This window comes from Plectropomus leopardus, chromosome 7 (genome assembly GCF_026936395.1).
Source record: "Plectropomus leopardus strain MGB_pleo_1.0 chromosome 7, ASM2693639v1, whole genome shotgun sequence".
Lineage (NCBI taxonomy): Eukaryota > Metazoa > Chordata > Actinopteri > Perciformes > Serranidae > Plectropomus > Plectropomus leopardus.
The window spans coordinates 31,144,477-31,165,928 of NC_142182.1; the positions used below are offsets into that span (position 1 = coordinate 31,144,477).

General features: G+C 39.2%; 1 protein-coding gene across 1 annotated transcript; it reads left to right on the forward strand.

Moving 5' to 3' along the window:
* Positions 1 to 997: 997 nt before the first annotated feature.
* LOC121950104 (unconventional myosin-Va-like) lies at positions 998 to 21,347 on the forward strand. The gene is made up of 40 exons (XM_042496019.2): positions 998 to 1,190; positions 1,563 to 1,673; positions 2,297 to 2,468; positions 2,761 to 2,905; positions 3,227 to 3,383; positions 3,470 to 3,613; positions 3,998 to 4,079; positions 4,186 to 4,293; positions 4,414 to 4,520; positions 5,291 to 5,556; positions 5,647 to 5,728; positions 5,805 to 5,945; positions 6,074 to 6,199; positions 6,489 to 6,572; positions 6,838 to 6,963; positions 7,635 to 7,732; positions 7,850 to 7,936; positions 8,057 to 8,165; positions 8,288 to 8,499; positions 8,604 to 8,760; positions 9,682 to 9,921; positions 10,073 to 10,321; positions 11,408 to 11,501; positions 11,593 to 11,735; positions 12,470 to 12,583; positions 13,715 to 13,849; positions 13,998 to 14,054; positions 15,486 to 15,713; positions 15,830 to 15,897; positions 15,982 to 16,056; positions 16,132 to 16,330; positions 17,272 to 17,365; positions 17,456 to 17,599; positions 17,951 to 18,105; positions 18,186 to 18,275; positions 18,370 to 18,520; positions 18,604 to 18,880; positions 19,061 to 19,235; positions 19,320 to 19,400; positions 20,425 to 21,347. Exons 1-40 carry the CDS (start codon positions 1,164 to 1,166, stop codon positions 20,575 to 20,577), a joined length of 5,463 nt encoding a protein of 1,820 aa, XP_042351953.2. The 5' UTR covers positions 998 to 1,163; the 3' UTR covers positions 20,578 to 21,347.
* The last annotated feature ends 105 nt before the right edge of the window (positions 21,348 to 21,452 follow it).

A 21,452-nucleotide genomic window follows, 5' to 3' on the forward strand; every position in this document is an offset into this window, starting at 1 on the left:
TGTATTTAGTATAGTCAGACCATGATTATCTTTTAAAGATAAAAGAAATTAGACATTGAAATGACAAACTGAGACTGAAAAAGTGAAGTTTTAAAAAGAGAAATCTAAACCCCCTCATTTGAAATTAATTCAAAATCTATTAAAAATTCATTTAAGTTAGTGGACTAAGGTTTTTTGCCTTTATCCTCATTGTTCAAAACTTCATGATGAAACTATAGACGATGATTCCCCAGATACAAGCCTGGTTATCTAGCAGTTTAAAATCGCAGTATATTTAAGATAGCAATACTGACGTGGAGTCGTAGTCATGTTTTTTTTTCTTAAGTGATCTACAATAAGGATGAGCAAAATTATTTTAGTTACAGTACTTAAATATTCCATTTCACACAGTAAATATTGTACATTTTGGGGGAAACACATTCCCTTAAAGTGCCCCCCACCAAATTTATTGATGAAAAATATACATAAATGAAAAATGTTATGCTAGGACAGGCAACCATGCATCACTGTTCAAAACAATTATTGGCAAATGTAATCAGAATCATAAATAAGGTTCAAGTGTTCTGGTGTACTGCAGTTCTGCTGATTCATTTTTTGTATTTTCATATAGTATATTGTATAGCTGTACTTGTTGGTGAGAAATAATATATTAGGAATTAGTTTTAAAATTTGTATTTATTATTTTTTTCTGATCCCCTGGCCCCATCAGCAGAGTTTACCTCCCCTAAATTTGACTCCATGGCTCGGGCACTGTTGCATTTTAATATTAATTTGGGGTAAAATGATCCTCCATACATTATGAGGAAGAGTGAAGTTAGGCCTGATTGGCAACGTGGTGTGATTTTCCATCCGTTTGTATCAATAATGCAGATGTTGTATGGCAGTAATGATGGCACCACCTCAGCCTTCTCCTTAGGTGTGTTTAGTTGTCGCGAGCGTGTTTGGCCGCTGGGAGGCACGCAAGATGCACGAGAGCAAAACGTGTCAGGGCACGCGCAGCTGACTGACAACTGTTGAGGCAGTAGCTCAACTCTCCTCCCAGCTGAGAACACCGACCCGGGAGAGGAGCTCGGAAAAGTTGGCGGTTCCTACGCGTAGAGTAAATAAAATGCTTTATCCTCTCTGAGAAAGTTTCTGAGGGCTCACCGAGCGACTTTTGAGACATGGCAGCCTCTGAACTTTACACCAAGGTACGTATACCGGGTTCAGGTAAACTGTGACGGTTCTATAGCTCATTCAACCTAATTCTTAAGCTCAAGTTATGCTAGTTAATGTATCGTCAAATAAAACTGTTAATAATGGTACTCTGCGTGTGCCAGTCACTCGGAGGTTGTTACAGACAAGTTTGGGGGTTTATTAAATCATATCACATTGCTTTTTTAATCTAAATGCCGCGTAAAACGCCCCGTATCCATCCACATTTTACGCATGACTGCTATCTGCTGACTTCATGTTAGCTATCCTGCCATTTTCCCAAGGTACATGTCACTGCTGTAAAGACTGTGTTACTGTGAGTGCAGTGGTCGAACGGCTCTGACCCGGTGTCCCCTTTTGTCCATCAGTATGCCCGTGTATGGCTGCCAGATGCAGAAGAAGTGTGGAAGTCAGCAGAGCTTATCAAAGACTACACTCCTGGCGACCTGAAGCTGACTCTGCAGCTGGATGATGGCACGGTGAGACAGGCAAATGCCACACAGACACACAGGTAGTCACACACACAGGGAGATAGATTCACTGAGGTGGAAATGGGTGTGTGATGTTTTGTCAGAGAGCCATGCACATATTTCTCTGCAAGAACACTGGCAATGGAGCCTCATAAATCCCTGTGTACTGTGGGATTATTCGAGGCAGCTGTATGCACATAGATTCTCAGACAAGACAAACACCTTGTGCCTCTGTAAGCAACTCTGCAAAAAGGTTAAAAACAAGAAGCCAGTGTAATGTACTGGATGTCAAATAGGTGGACTGATGGTTGAAAATGAATAAATGATACATTTTCACTCAGTGCTGTTGGTACCTGCAGCTGTTATGTCGAGTTTGGGCATGCACTTCAGGTATGGAAATAAGGCCAAAGTATTATCATGAGTGAACATGACCAAGCCAAGCACAGTGGTTGCTAGTTAGCTTTAACATGAATACTAAGATTTTATTGCTTAACCATCAGTTTTTATTTGTTTGTTGTATTTCCTCCACTGGTTGTTTTAAGAGTTTTTGCGTGTTTTCTAAGATGAAAGCAACTTACTATCTTGGATCTCATGCTGTGGATACCTTGTGCTAACTTCCTGTGTCTTTCTAGGAAGTGGAACATAAAATAAACCCCCGAACCAAAGAACTGCCACCGCTAAGGAACCCCAACATCCTGGTGGGGGAAAATGACCTCACATCTCTCAGCTATCTTCACGAGCCTGCAGTGCTACACAACCTTAAAGTGCGCTTTATCGACTCCAAGTTGATTTACACGTACTGTGGTAATGAGCTTCATCTCCTTTGACTTGCACTATCTCTCTCACTGTAGACTTTGGAGTCCTGCTCACTTTATGTTCTGATACCATCTACAGTACATCATGCTGATTATTGTGGTGCAGGCTTCTCTTAAAGGAATACACACTTAAATGTTTTACATAAGTTTGGGATAAATAACGCATATTAAACAGCTACATTCAGGGCTAAATGTTAATTGATTTGTATCCATGTCAGATAACATAAGTTTATGCTGTTTAAATAGAGGTGAACTGAGATGTTTGTCCTTATGGAATTTAGGAATCGTCCTGGTTGCCATCAACCCTTATGAGAGTCTACCCATCTATGAACCTGACATCATCAATGCCTACAGTGGACAGAACATGGGGGACATGGACCCCCATATATTTGCAGTGGCAGAGGAAGCATACAAACAGATGGCCAGGTGTTGTAACCTCCAGATACATTTTATCTTACATTTCAAAGCAAATCAAATGTTTCTTTTTATGCTGATACTCAAAATTTGTTCCAGGTGATATTTGATCTGCATGTCATCTAGGGCTGGGTATAGGTATGCAATGCCTTTAAAAAATCAATGCCATAAAAAATTATTTGGATGAGCATTTTACTGATTGCTTCCATTGACATGATGGGTTTCGACTTAAATTGAAATTAAGGTATAAAATGAGGTACTATATTGGTATTGGTATAGGTATCAACATTTTTTAAAGATACCCAGCCTTAATGTCACCACATCTTTTCACAGAGATGAAAGAAACCAGTCCATCATCGTGAGTGGTGAGTCAGGAGCTGGCAAAACTGTCTCTGCCAAGTACGCTATGCGTTACTTTGCCACAGTCAGCTGCTCCTCTGGTGGGGCCAATGTCGAGGAGAGAGTCCTTGCCTCAAACCCCATCATGGAGGTGACATTTAACATTTAACACTACAGGAGACCAACGAAAAATTCTAACATAAATAATACTGAGAGACTTGTCTGTGTTTCTTCTAGGCTCTTGGGAATGCCAAGACAACAAGGAATGACAACAGCAGTCGCTTTGGGAAGTACATTGAGATTGAGTTTGACAAGAAGCATTGTATTATTGGGGCTAACATGAGAACATACTTACTGGAAAAGTCTAGAGTTGTGTTTCAGGTAAATTTCATTGCTACGGTTTGAACTCGCATGTCAGTATGTGACCACTATTAGTGACTGAATGTAGCCTGCCATATCTTTCCATCTTGCTTCTCCTCGCAGTTAATTGATTGAAAACACTTTCATGTGCATCTAACATGTAACAAGCACATCTAGGCAACATAAGAACAAACGACCCTCACTTCAGCCTGGCCTTTGACACAGAAAGATGGCAACTGTGAACTATTTTCAAGGGACATTTTTTATACTAGTTAAAGCCTACATTTAGCAATGTGCTCACAGTTCATGCATACATCTAAAGAGCGAGCAGTTTCACTGAATGTGTTTGTAGTGCTTGTGTAATTTACTTAGTTCAGACTTTACATCTCTTTGCACTTCTTTTAGGCCCCTGAAGAAAGGAACTATCATATATTCTACCAGCTGTGTGCCTCTTCACATTTACCAGAGTTCAAAGCCTTCAAGTTAGGTATGAAAGTCACGAAAATATTAATTGTCATTTTAGCAGGATAGCAGAAACAAATGCATCCATGTTATTTAGTTCACTATTTTATATGACTGATCAATGTTTGAAGGTTGCGCAGATGACTTCCACTGTACTAACCAGGGTCAGAGCCCAGTGATAGATGGAGTGGATGATGCCAAAGAGATGTGCAACACCAGGAGGGCTTTCTCGCTGTTAGGTGAGTGTTGATTTTATTTTAGTAAGGTTTGCATTAACATCATGTTTAGTGTCCTTTGTTTGTTTCTAGATTACACGATTGACCATTATTTATGGGTTTATTGTTCTGTTTTCCTTCTAGGCATCAGTGAAAGTGATCAAATGGCAATTTACCAAACTCTGGCAGCTATTCTCCATCTTAGCAATGTGGAGGTGAAAGAGCAGTCAGCAGACAAAAGCAGCATCTCGGTAAACACTGATTTCCCTTGAACACAGCGACAGAAATTTTTGTCTAGAATATTTGGTTCATTTTATATCCAGATTTTGTTCCATTAAACCTGCTTATAGTTATCACAGCTACTGTGATCAACAGCTTGCGTATTAAAAAGTGTGGCTCAGAATCAGTCCTATACAAATGCTGTTTAAATAAGTAGTCCATTCACAGTGTTCGTTTGGGGTATTTTTATACATGGCAGCATATGGAAAAACATTTAAAACTTCAATTATTCTATTTTTTTTTTCTACTCAACTCCAATGATACTTTACCCTGTGGAAACCCGTCTGCTTCCTGCTGGCTATTTAAAGCGGGCGCTGCACATTGAAATCATGATGGGAAAAAGAAAGTAATATTCCCAGTGCAAAACATTGTCTCTTTAGAGCATTTGACAAACTGCAAAAAATGGCAACAACATGTATTCTATTCAAACAACCAAAAACAGTCATGGCTGCTGTAATTGTGATGCTGTTTGAATATGCCTGGTTTTGCGGTGTCCCATTTATACCCAACATCACTTTATTGGCTATTATAAGTAATTAAATATAAAGCAAAAATGTCAGTGAGATGGTAATATGCATGAGGAGTACAGAAAAAGGAAAAACAATTTGATTAAAATAAATATTCTCTCATAGTGATTACTTTGACCTGGACAGATGTGATCGCTATAAGAGGGTTCCACTGTATTGATATCTATATGTAGGTCTGTACCCGTCTAACATAATTATTGTTAATATATTTCCAGCCTGACAATGCCCACCTGATGGTGTTCTGTGAGTTGATTGGGGTGCCCTGTGAAGAAATGGCCCACTGGTTATGTCACAGGAAACTCCAGACGACCACAGAAACCTTTGTCAAGCCTGTCTCCAAAGTGAATGCGATCAATGGCCGAGATGCTCTCGCCAAACACGTCTATGCCAGACTCTTCACATGGATTGTGGGCAGTATTAACAGGGCCTTAAAGTCTGCAGCAAAACAACACTCCTTCATCGGTGTGCTCGACATTTATGGGTATGTCTTCATCTGTGGGTTTTTTTGTTCTTTAATTTTATAGATGTTTCTTTGTTTCATGTTTTAATTCAAGCATGTGTTTGTTCTCAGGTTTGAAACATTTGATATCAACAGCTTTGAACAGTTTTGCATCAATTATGCCAACGAGAAGCTTCAGCAACAGTTCAACCTGGTATGTGTCTTTTATTGCACCACACGGTCATTTTGTAGTCAAAACATAAATAATTTTCGGCTATCGTTTCCTTCAGCATGTCTTCAAACTGGAGCAAGAAGAGTACATGAAAGAGGAGATCCCTTGGACTTTGATTGACTTCGATGACAACCAGCCGTGTATTGATCTCATTGAGGCCAAGCTGGGTGTTCTGGACCTTCTGGATGAGGAGTGCAAGGTAAAATGCCTTTTTTATTTTTTTTCTGTTCCAGCTTCTTTCCACTGGAGGATCGCCAGCATTCTGCGTTTGGAGGTTATGAGTAAGGCCATGACTAAGTGATGTGTCAGCACTTCCTGTTTCCATAGATGCCCAAAGGCTCCGACGACACATGGGCCCAGAAACTGTACAACACCCTCCTGAAGCAGAATGCTCACTTTGATAAACCCAGGTTATCAAACAGAGCTTTCATCATCCTCCACTTTGCTGACAAGGTAAAACACAGCCGTATGTGTCATGCTTCGTCTCAGTGGTCAGCAGATGGATGACACATGTTTTCTAAGGAAAAGCACCACAAGAGTCGAGTGTGAAATTGCATGTGCGTGGTCCGCAAAGTGAGAGTTATACGGCTTCACCACAAATATTTAACAATTCTCTTTACTGCTCTCAGTAGAGAGCAGTAAAGAGCAGTACTAATTCAGTCTACCACAGACTCTGAATGATGAACGTGACCTTAATTTTTTTAGTGAAAGAACACGATGTGACCTGGTCCTTTGTGCGTAGGTGGAGTACCAGTGTGAAGGTTTCCTGGAGAAAAACAAGGACACAGTCAACGAGGAGCAGATAAACGTGCTTAAAAAGAGCCAGGTGAAATGCTGTATAGTTTGTTATATTTTTAGTCTTTCTCAGTTAGTGACATTGTGGAAATGTCAACACCTCTAAAGCTAGAAGCAAATCATTTAAAGTATACTTTGTGTTGCAAGTCCCCGGGCACACACCCTGGAATTGTTCAACCACAACTATTGGAGGAAGTACATCCACTTTTGAATTTCAGATTGAAAACACTGCCATCTGCTGTTCAGTGGTAATGTTGCATTTTGTTGCTTCTGTCACTGAAAAATGATCTGTTCAGGTCGACTGGCTGGTGAAGCTGTTTGAAGATGATGAGAAGGCGACAAGTTCTACGAACAAGCGCACTAGTGTCACTGGAAGATCAAGTCAGACTAAGAGGGATACCAAGAAGACTGTCGGACTGCAGGTAAGAGCATGAAAAGAAGATTACATTATATTTCAGGGTGTGAGGGAATGCAAAATTAAAAATTATTTTGTGGAGAAGTTGTGTGAAATTACATTTAATTCTATGGTTTCCTCAGCTTGATAGATTTAGTTGCTTGAAAAGTAGGACTTGTCAATAAAATTTTGCCACCCTTCATAGTCTACACCAGAAATACAAGTTGGTCAAAATTATCATAATTTTTATGCAATTGCAATATATTTTTAACAAATCTTGTTTTTAATATATGTATTTTTATTTAGTGAGTTGTTTTCATGTTTTGTAATGCATGGTGCCACACATTCAGCTGCATGTAAAAGATGATTTGGTCATTGAAATATGACATTGGCTCTTATACACAATATTTTTTGGTTATCGTTTGACCATACAGATTAAATTTTGCTCAGTTTTGGCTGTTTTCTTACTTTTAAATGAGTCGATTAGTCTAGGTTTAAACTTATTTGTAAATGTAAGGGAAATTAGTAGGAACATTCTTTCTTTAAGAAAACAAATACCAAAAATGTATGATTGGATCATTTCTAATTGATTGTCATTCAAAATCTAATATTGGACATTTAGACTGAAGGTCGAGCACATTTTTGAAATTCATGTATTTCCATATTTACTTATCAAGGATTTATGGTCTTTTTGCTTAGTTTCGACAGTCTCTACATTTACTGATGGACACGCTGAATGCTACAACTCCTCACTACGTCCGCTGCATCAAGCCAAATGACCATAAAGCTCCATTCACGTGAGGATGATTTCACTCTTGTTTGATGCGATTACCTGCAACAAGCAAAGATGAAAGAGTAGTACACTGATTTTTGTAACAGGTGTTTTTATGTTCTTCATCTTTTACGTTCTTCAGCATGGATCCTGTGAGGGCAGTGCAACAGCTTCGAGCATGTGGCATCCTCGAAACAATCCGAATCTCAGCAGCAGGCTTCCCATCTAGGTAGCATATCAGCAGCAGCATCTGGTAGAAATCACAGGGCCACTGGAGTTTATGTGTTTATAATACATAGAGCTGTAAAAATAATCTATCCAACTTGTCCTGTGTACATGAATATTTCAGATGGACCTATCAGGAATTCTTCAGTCGTTATCGGGTCCTCATGAAGCAAAAGGATGTGCTCTCTGACAGAAAACAAACCTGCAAAAATCTCCTGGAAAAACTGATAAAGGTATGTCTGAATTGTATAAAAGCATTGCCAATATATCAGTAACATAATGAATGCAATTTTTACACACTCACTTACATATTTATGTATTACATTTGCCACTGTATATTCTGTTTGGTTCCCAGGATCAGAATCAGTTTCAATTTGGCAAAAACAAGATCTTCTTCAGGGCCGGTCAGGTGGCTTACTTGGAGAAGCTGCGTTCAGACATGCTACGCAAGGCTTGTGTCCGCATCCAGAAGACTATCCGCTGCTGGCTAGCCCGCAAAAAGTACCTGAGGATGAAGGAATCTGCTATTACCATACAGAGATATGTACGAGGTCACCAGGCACGCTGGTGAGTGGAGACATTTAACAACAGCCAAATTAGAGGTGTATAGGTATTACAACTGGTAGCTGATATAGCACATTTCGAACATGCTTTTTGTTTTCCTCTGTCAGTTATGTTAAGTTCCTGCGAAGAACCAGAGCAGCTGTTGTCATTCAGAAGAATGTGCGCATGTGGGAGATGAGGAGACGCTACCAGCAGCAGCGCTCTGCAGCCATCATTATTCAGTGCTGCTTCAGGGCCCGCATGGCTAGAAATCAGTACTATCAGGTAATGCAATTTGATCATTTATAATTCGACATTTGTGAAGTCTCCTTTACTTGAAAGTTTTTGCAGTCAAAATTACATTTTACGAACGTAATTCCAGGAGGCGGTTCAACAGCAGACTTGACTTTTAGCTTGCTCATGGAATTCTGTTTGGTTTATTTGGATCTTGAAAGGGTTTTAAAGGAATTTTCTCAACCCATAGAACTTGATGGTTCAATATTACCATAACCAAACTGGATCTAATAGGTGCTACCAAGAAACAGGAATTAGTGCCTCTCGAGTATAACATGGAAAATCTCTCAGCACAAAGGAAGCCCAGATGTAGCAGGTTCCGTTAGTAACATTGTTGAGGAAGTGAGCCTGATAGTAGCAGTGCACAGAGAACACCTGATTATTTTGCACTTCCTAAACTTTGATCAAAGGATTCTTAATCATTGAGTCACATGAATAGAGGTAGACAGTATTCATACTGAACTGTGTGACTTTGTTTGCACTTTTAAATTGAATGGCATTTTGTATGTATGAAAACAGTTTGATTAGGCTTGCATCAGCTTCCTGTAATATTATTCACATATACTGCAACAAAAAACTAACGTGGAGTCACATTTTAAATGTTTTTATGAAATACTGTTAAATGGCTTGGCAACAAGTATGCTGCAAAGTGCACCAGTGGTCCTTGAAGCACTGCCTGCCTCCTTTTGACCCCCATGTTAACCAGTTGGGCTGTTCACACGATGCGAATACATGAGCACTTTTTATGTATAAATAATGGTATCATCAAGTTTAAGAGATGATATAAAATGTTGCCCACATGGCCTTGGGATTTTTCTTACCTCACTTCTTGCCCTCACTTTTTGCAAGTCTTGTCACTATCACTCCACTTAAAACTTGATTTTAACAAAATTATTTGTCTTTTTTTCACAGTTGATGTTTGCGCAAAAAGCTGTCGTCATCCAAAAATGGGCAAGAGGCTGGCTGGCTAGACAACATTACAGACACACCATGGCAGCCGTTGTCTTACTGCAGAGCTGTGTACGTCGTATGAGAGCCAAGAAGGAATTAAAGAAGTTGAAAGTGGAGGCGCGCTCTGTGGAGCACTTCAGGAAGCTCAACGTTGGCATGGAGAACAAGATTATGCAGTTGCAGCACAAGATAAATGAGCAGGTGAGTATTTTGTGAGTGTGACTATTTAGTTTTGTCTCTGTTAGGTAGTTGTTTATCCCGGAATACGAACAAACAACTGTTCCTGGAGAAATATTAGGTCATTGGGAGTTGTCACATCACATGCACGGCATGTGTGTTTCCCCCCCTGCAGCATAAAGAAAACAGAGAGCTCAGTGAGAGGCTGAATGCTGTGGAAAAGACCAAGATTACAGAGAAAGAGAAACAGAACAGAGAGATCGAAAACCTACGTAAATCAGAGCACGAGGCCAGAGCCAAGGTTGCAACGCTTCCCTCGCTGCTGGAGCAGCTCTCCTTCCTTCAGCATGAACTGGAAAACACCCGAAGAGAGAAAGAAGACCTGGAAGAGCAAACGAGAGTCTACAAGGAGCAGACACAACAGGTAGACCTACTTCATCTAGATTTATCCAACTTAATTGTTAGGCAACTTCATGAGAGTTTTCTACATAGCACTCTTTCTTAAATTATCTGGAATGGTAATAGGTGTGGTTAATGACATAGTATTGGTGGAGATACTTAAGTACCTGTAATAATATTTAGTTGAAATCACGGTCACTGTGTCCTTGCATTGGTCTCATGAACACCTTGATGCGATTTCTTCAAATATGGCACTAAGATTTACTTGGACTCAAGGATGAATTGATTACATTCTGGTGGTCATTGGTCAAAGGTCAAGGTCACTGTGACCTTGCATCTGTCCTAATCTTGTAAATGTGTTATGAACACCTTGAAGAAAATTCTTCAGATTTGGCAAAAAACATCTCAGTAGGCTCAAGAATGAACTGACTAGATGTTGGAGATCAAAGGTCAAGGTCATGCTGACCTTGTATTGGTTTGTTCGTTGTGAACGCGAAATCTCATGAACACATGTTAAAATGTTTAATAGGGTATAATGATTAAGTTCTGACATATTATATCCAAGAGGTTAAAGGTCAACTTTGATATTATAATGTCCTGCTGAAACACTTTTCTGGCCATTACTTAGTGTCATAACTTAGAAACAGAAGGAGAGATATTTGGACAGATACTGAATTGGTGACACAAATCTTGGATGTCCACCTTATTACTGTGTTGATTGTATAGATCCTCTGTGCTTTAGAGGGAACAGTGTATGAAGCATCCATGTTTTCACAGACATGGATGGAAACTGTAAGAGGTGCGCAGAGGCATACAACCATGTAGTGGTATTTCTAGTTCTATATTTGGGGCAGGCATTGGCTTCTAAGGCTCAAGTATGATCTCATCATTTCTTTTGCTTTAAACTGCCAGCCCCTTTTAAGTTTGTTTGTCCAAAATGTTCTGGAAGGAAAGGAAAAGGGAAAGAATGAAATGCAAATTATGGACTTTCTGCCCTTTGGGCAAATTATTTATTTATTTAGTTTCTTTTTTGTCAGTTTCTAGAATCCCAGAAGCCATGATGAATAGGAAAAAACTACAACTACATTTTTTTGCCTCCTTTCCTAATCAGGTTGTAGAAGACCTGAATATGAAGAACAACTTGTTGAACAGTGAGAAAGAAGAACTCAACAAAATAATCCTGGAACAAGCTGATCATTTAACAGGTACTGAACAATTTAGCTTTAAACCTCCACAGTCTTTAAACATCGGCTGCATTTAGAATGAATAAATAAAAGAGAACTCTTCTGTTTTCAGATATTAAAAGCAATGATGAGCGTACAAAACAGCTGGAGAAGGACTTAACTGAGGAGCGATCTCGCTACCAAAGTCTGCTGAGTGAACACCTGCATCTGGAGGAGCAGCACAAAGACCTAAAGGAAGAGATGAACGTCAGCATGGTGAGTAACACTTCAATTTTCACATTTGGCGTCACAGCGTTGACATTGTAACAGTAGTTGTCATGTGATACATGTTGATCTCTGGCTTTTAACATCATGGGAATTTCAAGATTGAGTCACAAACTTCAAACAACTACATTAGATAATATAGAAAGGCCATCTGTATTGGCAGATATTGGCTGTAAAATGAAATATCAGAATATGCCAACATGCTGATTTCTGCCAAAATCATAATCAAGTATTTTTTTTTAATTGTCAATGTGAACAAAATGTACAAAACATCAACCCTAAGTTGAGGTATTTTTCTTATTTTGAATGAATATTACATACATTGAAAAGCATTGTCTTTCATGTCCCTGTCTGCTGGTGGACCATCACTGATAAGAGTATGCACAATATGATTCCACTACAGAAGACACTTGATGATTACTGAAATTAGATGGGAAAAAAGTAGAGATATTGATATTGGTTATTGGCCAAATAAGTAATTATTTATTGGCATATTGGGTAATTGCAAAAAAAACCCAAAATCCTTAATAAGTTCAGTAGTTCATATAAACCTTTTCACATGGTGACAATAGCTTACAGAGATATAGAGGCCAGTTACCTGAACCAACATGTAACAACAGGGTACAAATTAGATGTGACATTAGAAAAATGTTTATCATAATGGAGCACGTTTAAGTCTGGGTTCCTTATTCCCTTTGTAATGTGTGGTTTTCTAACATAACCAGAGTTCAAGCAAATCTGGTCACAAGAGGACCGACTCCAACTACAGCAGCATCTCATCTGAGTTTAGTCAGAGCTTAGGCTCCACTGAGGGAGAAGACGGCTCCATACAAACAGAGGTAATGTCAAAAACTGCACTACATTTAAATGTTAGGGTTGGGTACCATACACATTTCAAATAGTAATGTACCTGTAATTTGTTTACCAGTACCAAACCATAACTTATGTTAGGTCTTAACTCTCTCTTTAATAAAAAAATGTAATTTCAGCTTTAAAAAATAAGTCAGAACTTCTCAATTTCATGTTTGTCATTTATTTAGAACATTTTATACACCACAGAAAATAAAACTCCTCCCTACCTTCCTGTTCCTTCTCCAACTCATCTCTCTAACCTCCTGCCTGTACCTGTCTGTTACCCAGGTATAGCATGAGAACACTGTTGTGTTTCAACACAAAATTAAAATACTTTAATTAAACAGTTATGCTTAATTAACATACTTTAACAAAAGGAAGTTTGTATTAACTGAGTATGTTGATTTTGTAGCAGAAATAAAATTGATGTTGGGCCCATAATAAATATAGTGTTGAGTGTTGTCTGTGTTGAGTTTTGAAAAATGTAACCAAACTTTCAGCTTGCTATCGACTTGAGTTGAACAAGCTGCAGGGGTGACCTTTTCTCCCTCTATCTTTCTCTTACTGTACTTACTGAGATTGGCTATCAGGCACCAAAATTTGAAAGTAATTAATTTAACATGAACCGGTGCTCTGTAGTACCAACATAATTTGGTCAATTAAAAGTACAAAGTTTGGTACGCAATCCCACTCATGGTGCACTATCAGACATGCCTGAAATTGGAACATATATTAGCCCAAAATGTGTCTTTTGTGTTGAAAATGCTGACCACCATTATGCTTGAAGATGACTGTAAAACATTTGCGTTTTCTATAATAAAAAAGGATAGCAGCTGTGTGGTGTGAACACAGTCAGTTACAAGGAATTCTAGTTTTCACGGTGGAAATATTTATGTCATATACAAATGGCAGCTTTGCTGACCATGCTGGTGATAAATAATCACTCTGAACAGTTGGATTAAAAGGTTTATGGTAACAAAACATTGGACACTCATTCCTTGGAACAGCCGTGGGGAAGATATTTCTTCTGCTCTTGTCTGTGTTGTAATCCTATTAGTGCAGCATTCTAGTTAGTTTGTAAAGAAATTCATCAAAAGATGCCTGCTGTGTTTTGTTAGGATGAGACCCAGGCGACGGTGGACCTGCCGGTCCTTCTGAAGCTCCAGAGACGAGTGAAGGACCTAGAGCAGGACAAACAGGCACTGTGGCTGCAGCTGGAAAAGAAAGAAGAAGCCCAACAAGAAAAGGCAAAAGTATGAACTGAAACACCAATCTTGTTTCTTTATGAAGAAATTAAACATTACAGAGGAGTTTTGTATCAATAAGCTGTTAGTTATGTTTTGGTTGATATTTGTGGTTGAATGGTTGGTACTTACATCATGTGTATATTTTTCTATAAAGGAGGTGGAAGAGCAGAGAACAGTTGGCAGAGCAGAACTGGACTTGGAAACGCTGAAGGTATGAGTTTGTCCAGTACATGCATTAAAAAAAAAAGAAAAAATACCAGGTGCTCACAGTTTTAAAGTGGTAAACTACAGAGTCCAGTTCAACAGAACCAGGGTATCTTTTAGTTATCTGGCTTAACTAACCTTAACATTGACCGTCTGGATAACCAGTACTACGAAGACGGTTTGGGCTTTTTCTCTCCATCTACAAGCATGTTCACATGAGAGAGAAATTATTATTAACAAGTGACACAATCAGAACCATGAATGAAGAATGTCTCACAATATTACATGAAACGGTAATACTGTCCACCCTCTTGGATGTCCTGTGTCACAGTTAAAAAAGGCATTTTCATTGAAATGTGAATGACAGCATGTAATCTCGCTGCAGAATAAGAACATTTAGAAACACTTAAAATAATTTACAAATACTGATTGTAGGTCAAGACTTAAAATATATGAAAATGAGTATTTTTTGCTATAGCCTAGTCAGATGATGAAGAAACTACTCTTAATATCTCACAAACAATAAGTAAGTGATGCCAGACTGTTTGGGCTATAGAAGTGAAGAGTAGAAATGTAGTGTAGTTACCGACTGATGAGGTCTATATGACTACAATGTTGCATTTATCATAACAGGAGCCAATTAACAGTGTTGATTATTTCTCCAGCAAAAATAATCTTTTTTTTAAATTTACAGTTCAGATCACACAGGTGTGACATGTTATTCTGAGTTGCAGTGATGATTTAGACTGTAAAATCAGCCACACTGTCGGATATCGCTGCAGGGATAAAATAAACTTTGCACAATTAAAATGCAGCTAATATCATCATCATGTTTCTCATGTTATAAACAATCTCTCTGCAAATAGAAAGCCTGGAACAATAAAATGATTACTCTAACCCCCATAAAAATAGGATAAACACTTTTTACCTGTGACTTTGGATTTTTTTTCCATGTCGGCACTAGATACAGATTCAGAAAACTTTGTTGTCTGTTTTGAAAGAAAATCCTCTTAACATACAGTGAAAAACAAAGTCAGACACTAAACATACAGCATGTGTTCTTAATAAAAATGAGACAGAATAATAGAATACAATCATTTAGACAGAATAAAAATCACAATGCACTACTGTGTGCAAAGTGGCATAGTGTTAATGTCGATGAATGGATCATTACTTTTTATTTGAAATGTTTGTGGCAGTTGGAATGAAGGAGTTTTTTGAAGTATTTTTCTTGGCCAAGTAGACTTTATAGTGGCGAGCTGATGGTAGTAGCTGGAAAGACTTATGCAGAGGGTGAGCCTGATCTTTTATGGTGTGATTAGCTTTCCTTTGAGCTGCTTGGGTATGAAGTACTGACAATGGTAGTAAGGGGTTGGAGACCAGAAAATCATTTGTAAATGTTTGATTTGTTCATTTTTCTCTAAATGTCTTAACACAGCGCCAAGAACTGGAGGCTGAGAACAAGAAGTTGAAGCAGGATCTAAACGAGCTGCGGAAGTCTCTGACCAATGAGAGTAGTGAATTAGCGCCTCCTGCCCCTGGCTCTATGCCCTACAACATACTGCTGGAACAGCTCGACTCTTCCAATGAGGAGCTGGAGATGCGAAAAGAGGAAGTGCTGCTTCTCCGGTCGCATATGGTCCGCCAAGAGGCTCTTAAACATAAGGTGAGAAAGTAAATTACACTGTTATGTTTATTACATTCTGTGTTTTTCATTAAGTGTTTTGCACGAAATGCAACGTACATCTGACAATAATTTATCCCGCATGAACTAACCTCTAGGACTCTGCGCTTGGGGAAGGTGTGAAATTAGAGCTAAGTGAAATTCCCCAGTATCAAGATGTTGACAGGTGAGACCATGCGGCTTTCACACCAGTTTAAATCCATCAGGTGGTGCAGTTAAGTGATATTTTATCTCTGATGCTGTTCTTCAGGTCCACTGACATCCACACACTGAATGAAGATGGAGAGCTGTGGCTGGCTTATGAAGGCTTAAAAGAGACCAACAGGTAATGAAATGATATTCTGTAGTTGGTTCGTAAGAGCTTTCATATGTATTTGAGTGCCATCCCTCTATCTTCCAGACTTCTGGAGTGCCAGATGAAGGAGCAGGAGCATGTTCACAGTGAGGAGTACAGGAAGATTGCTGAGGAGGTGAAAAAGTTGAAGGCTGAAAAGGAGCAGCAGCAGAAGCTGTTGGCCCAGAGCCTCCTCCTGCCTGAAGACGCCCGCATTGATGCAAGCCTGAAGCATGAGATCACACGGCTCACCAATGAGAACCTGGTTAGTCTGCTCACTGGTCTGGATCTGTTACTCGGATCAATATTACGACTGTGTAACTATTAATTTCACAATGCAGGGCTCCTTCATAATACACCATTAGGGCTCATTTATGCTCAACGCTTGTTTGACACACACACGGATGGAGCCTTCTGTCTGTGCTCTGTATTCATGTTTTCTATATTTGTGCATGTTTTCTGAAGCTTATTGATGCGGACAAAACAGCACTGTCTCTGTGAATTGTGGGAGCAGAGTACCATGACACGACAAAGATAAAACATGACAAAGACACTTTAAAATGGCAGAACGGAGGGAATCGGTAATATAGTGAAAATAATTTTCTCTCCACATGTATTTAATGGCCTAACAGACCAATCCTTGTCTACAGTTCTGCCTCTGTTTAAAGTTACATTATTACCTCCTTCACTAGCTCCATGTCTGTTATTGTCAGAAAATTTTGACTCTTTCCTCTTGTGCCATTTATTGGATTTGTCCATGCCAACATAAAGGGCACATGGAAGAATGAGGGCACTGATGTGTTCAATGTTTTAAATGAGGGCATCTGTTTTCATGCGTAACGGGAGTATAAATGAGTTCTTAGATGTTTCTTTCTGATACTGGATCTGTGTCGTTGAAAGGGTCCTTTCATAGTTTACATTTGCAAATGAGGTTAACTGTTTTGTTCTCTGAGGAGGCATAGTGATATTGAATTAGCAACCAATAGCATGTAAACAAATGTGTAGTAAAACAGAAAACAGAATAGAAGAGTAAGATAAGTGTTTTTATAATTTTAGACTTTTTGAGAGTTTCTACAGGACAAAAAGAATCCTCACCATGTTACTGTTTACAAATGTTTTGATTTCACAGTTTTAAAAATTAACACTCTAACTGTAAGAGAGTTTGGCTTGCTCCCACTCTAATCTATTGTGTTTTTATCATTTTAGGAACTCATGGAACAGCAAGAGCAACAAGACAAAGCCATGCGCAAGTTGAAAAAACAGCTTAAAATCTACATTAAAAAAGTTGAAGATTTTGAAGGTAAGCACATGGCAGTACATTCTAGATAATTTTAGCACAGCATCAAACCTGTGATGTCTTAATTTGTTGTATTGTGTTGTGTTTGTTTAGCGAGCACTCAGCAAAAGCATAAAGCGCCTTTGATGAGCACTCCAGGCCGAGCGGTGCATATTAGCCGCAAGGAGAAAGAGTACAGAGGCATGCTGGAGTACAGGGTGGGTGACGAGACCCGCCTGCTTAAGAACCTGGTCATAGGTATGTTAAACCTGCTTTTCTCAAGTATATCCTTTTCTGAACTTTCAAATTGAGTTCAAATGTTTTTCATAGATCCATGACAAATTATTTGGTAAATGGTAAATTAACTGCATTTATAAATGCTCTTGTAGTCTTAGCAAACTCAAAGCATTTTACAGCACAAGCACCATTCACACACATTGTTGGCTGAGGCTACCGTGCAAAGTGTCATCTGCTTATCAGATAATCATTCACACCCAGCAATTTAGGGTTCAGTATCTTGCTCAAGGACACTTTGAAATGTAGCCTGCAAAGATCAGGGATAGAAACACTGCTTTAGATGACCGCTTTGAAATTTTGTGATCTTCTCAGATCTGAAGTCTCGTGGTGTCGCAGTCAGCTTCACTCCCGGGCTCCCGGCTTACATCATCTTCATGTGTGTACGGTATGCGGACAATGTGAATGATGACCAGAGACTCAGCACTCTGCTCAATTCCACCATCACCAGCATCAAGGGAGTCATTAAGGTGTAGTATGTTACTTTGATTTCTGTGAAGGAAGTGAATTATGTTTTTATTTTGAATTAATTTTTACACCTTTTCTATAGAGGAGAGGTAGTGATTTTGAAGTGGTGTCTTTCTGGCTGGCCAACACATGCCGATTGATGCACTGTCTGAAGCAGTACAGCGGAGATGAGGTAAGCTTCAGAGGGCTTTGATATCAGTTATGTTTAAAGCTGCACATGCCCCTTGATTAACCCTGAATTTCTGTGCAACCTCTTTTTACTGCAGGATTTCATAAAATACAACACTGCTAAGCAGAATGAGCACTGCCTGGCCAACTTTGAACTGTCAGAGTACCAGCAGGTTTTTGGTGATCTAGCAATCCAAATTTACCGTCAGCTGATCAAATGCATGGAGGACAACCTGCAGCCCCTGATTGGTGAGGACACATAGTCTCACCATACATAATAACTTAATAACTTTCATAATAACACACACAAAATTTTTCCTGTATTTTTCTAGTGGCAAGCATGCTGGAGCACGAGACAATCCAGGGTATTTTGGGGTCCAAACCGACAGGCCTGAGGAAGAGAAGCAGCAGTTTCCAGGAGGCGGTTACAGTGGAAGTCCTGCTGCTGCGTCTCAGCCTCCTCCACACCACCATGTGTCAGCACGGGATGGACTTAGAGCTCATTAAACAGGTGGTCAAGCAGCAGTTTTACATCATTTGTGCAGTCACACTCAACCACCTGCTGCTGCGGAAGGACATGTGCTCCTGGAGTAAAGGCCTGCAGATCAGGTAATGCACAGAGTACTCACTGGCTATTTGTGGTACTTAATTCACGGAAATTAGAGGGGCAGAAGATGGGGATTGAGGTGTGTAGGGCTTTGCCTGCACAAAGTAAGTTTTCTCAGGTAATATCTCAGGGGTATGATTGTTATACAACCTGTAGACATTCATTCATTTTCATTTCCTCAGGTACAATGTATGGCAGTTGGAGGAGTGGCTGATGGAGAGGGGGCTGGCAGACTGCGGTGCAAAGGAGACTCTGGAGCCTCTCGTACAGGCTGCACAGCTTCTGCAGATCAAGAAGAAGACTGAGGCAGACGCCCAGGCTATTTGCAACATGTGCTCTGCCCTCACCACAGCACAGGTCCATCATCAGTAATGTTTGGTGCTCTTTATCTAAACATTTAAGCTGCAAGTGATTTGATAGTTGTTGTGTTTCCCTTTGCAGATTGTAAAAGTGTTGACCTTGTATACTCCAGTGATTGAATTTGAAGAGCGCGTGTCAACCACTTTCATCACGACTATCAAAGTGAGTAGAGGTTTTGTAAGTGTTGGCAAGATCGCCTGCTCTTTTACATTCATGGGTGAATTGAAGCATGGCTTTTTGCGGCCATTAAACCTGCATGTACAAGATTGATTCTCTGATTCTCAGAGCCCCTGCAGAGGGTGCAATGATTCCCTAACTGCACTACTAAGCAAATAGTGTCACAGTACTCATGTGCTAGCAGCTGTGGGTTTGATTCTGACCCACAGCCCTTTAGTGCATTTCATCCTCTCTCTCCTCATTTCACTCTACACGCTTGCCTGAAATACAGGGGGAAAAAATTGGTAATATGCATACATTTGGTTTAAATTTGACTTCTTTTTATCCTTTTTACAACTACATGCAGTTACAGTGAATTATTAGCATCTTCAGAGATGCAAAAATTGGCAATTTGAATTCAGCTGCAAAACTTTATGGGCATGATTGTGCTGTACTATCATTTCTTTTGAATGGGACCTTGAGACTGGGCAGATAGTGGAGGTGATATGCAATTCATGGTCCTGTCAGCAGCCGCAATTCATTCTTTGTGAATTTGCCCCTCATTCTTCTGTTTAGAAAGACTCTCTTAGAATTGCAACGGCATGAGATTTTCACAATACGGTAACCGTCTCAAAAAATATCACGCTTTCACAGTATGATTGTATGGTAATACAAAATGATAATAATAATTATTATTATTATTTGTAGTAGTGGTATTTATTATCAGTTGCAATGACCCTTTAAAGGAAGGAAAATAGATGAGTTTTCTTTTGGTTGAAAAAAAATGCTTTAGTACTACAATTGAAATTTCAAATTATTTCTTAAATATGTGTAAAAAGTCTCCCTATGTAAAATAACTTAAAGACAGGGGCTGAGATCTGCTGTCCAGTTGTAGTTTTTTCCCCCGAAAACCGTAGAAAAGCAAATGTACACGGTATGATAACCATCAGTTTTCACATCACGGAATACTGCTGCAAACCCTAGACTATTAGCATGTTTTTGCTAAATCATCTTTTTTTTCACTTTTCAGGACCTTTTGAAAGACAGAGTCGAGTCATCCACTCTGATGATGGACGCCAAGAAGATCTTTTCTGTCACCATCCCCTTCACACCCTCCTCTGTGGCTCTGGAGACCATCCAGATCCCCGCCAGCCTCAATCTGGGCTTCCTCTCCCGCATCTAGACCAGAGACCTCAGACACTAAATTTGGTTTACTAGAGTAAAAACACCCAAGACTGATTTTCACCAAAGTGTCCACCATTTGTAGTGTTTTCACTACCACTTATTGTGGGACCGCAGCAGAATAAGGATACATTGTTTACATACATTTTTATATTGTCTTTTCAGCACTGCACAGCCAAAGAGTTATAACTGTATGAATGGTGCATCTAAAAAAATATTTTTAAAGGTCATCTCATGCCGCACCTAATGTGTTGTTGATACAGGTGTTGGCAGAATTGTGTGAAATCATGTTTTCATTCATGCATTCATGAGTACATTTTCTTTTAATATAATGTCTAAGCTCTTAACAAAGAGAAGAACTCTGCACACCGTCTTATTCTGCTGAAATATTTATTCGATTACAGTCACAACATTTCGGTCTGTACGACTTGCACCTCCTCTGACGCACCTGTCACACATTCAGGTGTGCAGGGATTTTCCTCAAAAGACTTTAAACATCATAACATCTGAAAGTGACAAGTGTCAGATTATTTTGAGACATAATTGTATCCTGCTAACAATGAGTTGGATTGTCTCCATGGTCAAATCTTTACAAATAACTGCTAATCATGAGCTAAGTTAATGTAATAATGTGCATCTGTTGAAAATGTCTTGAGATGAATTTCAGTTTTATTTCTGTAACTTTATATTCCTGTAACTACTAATATCATGTAGTGGTATTTATGTCAGTGCAAGGACAAGGAACATAAAATGATTCAACTGTATATTTAATCAGTCTTGTCGTCGGTCAGATTAAAGGCTGGCATTTCAGTAAGATGGTTTAAAGTACTTTAAAATACTACACAAAGAGTTTCACCATCTCAAAAGGTGTTATTG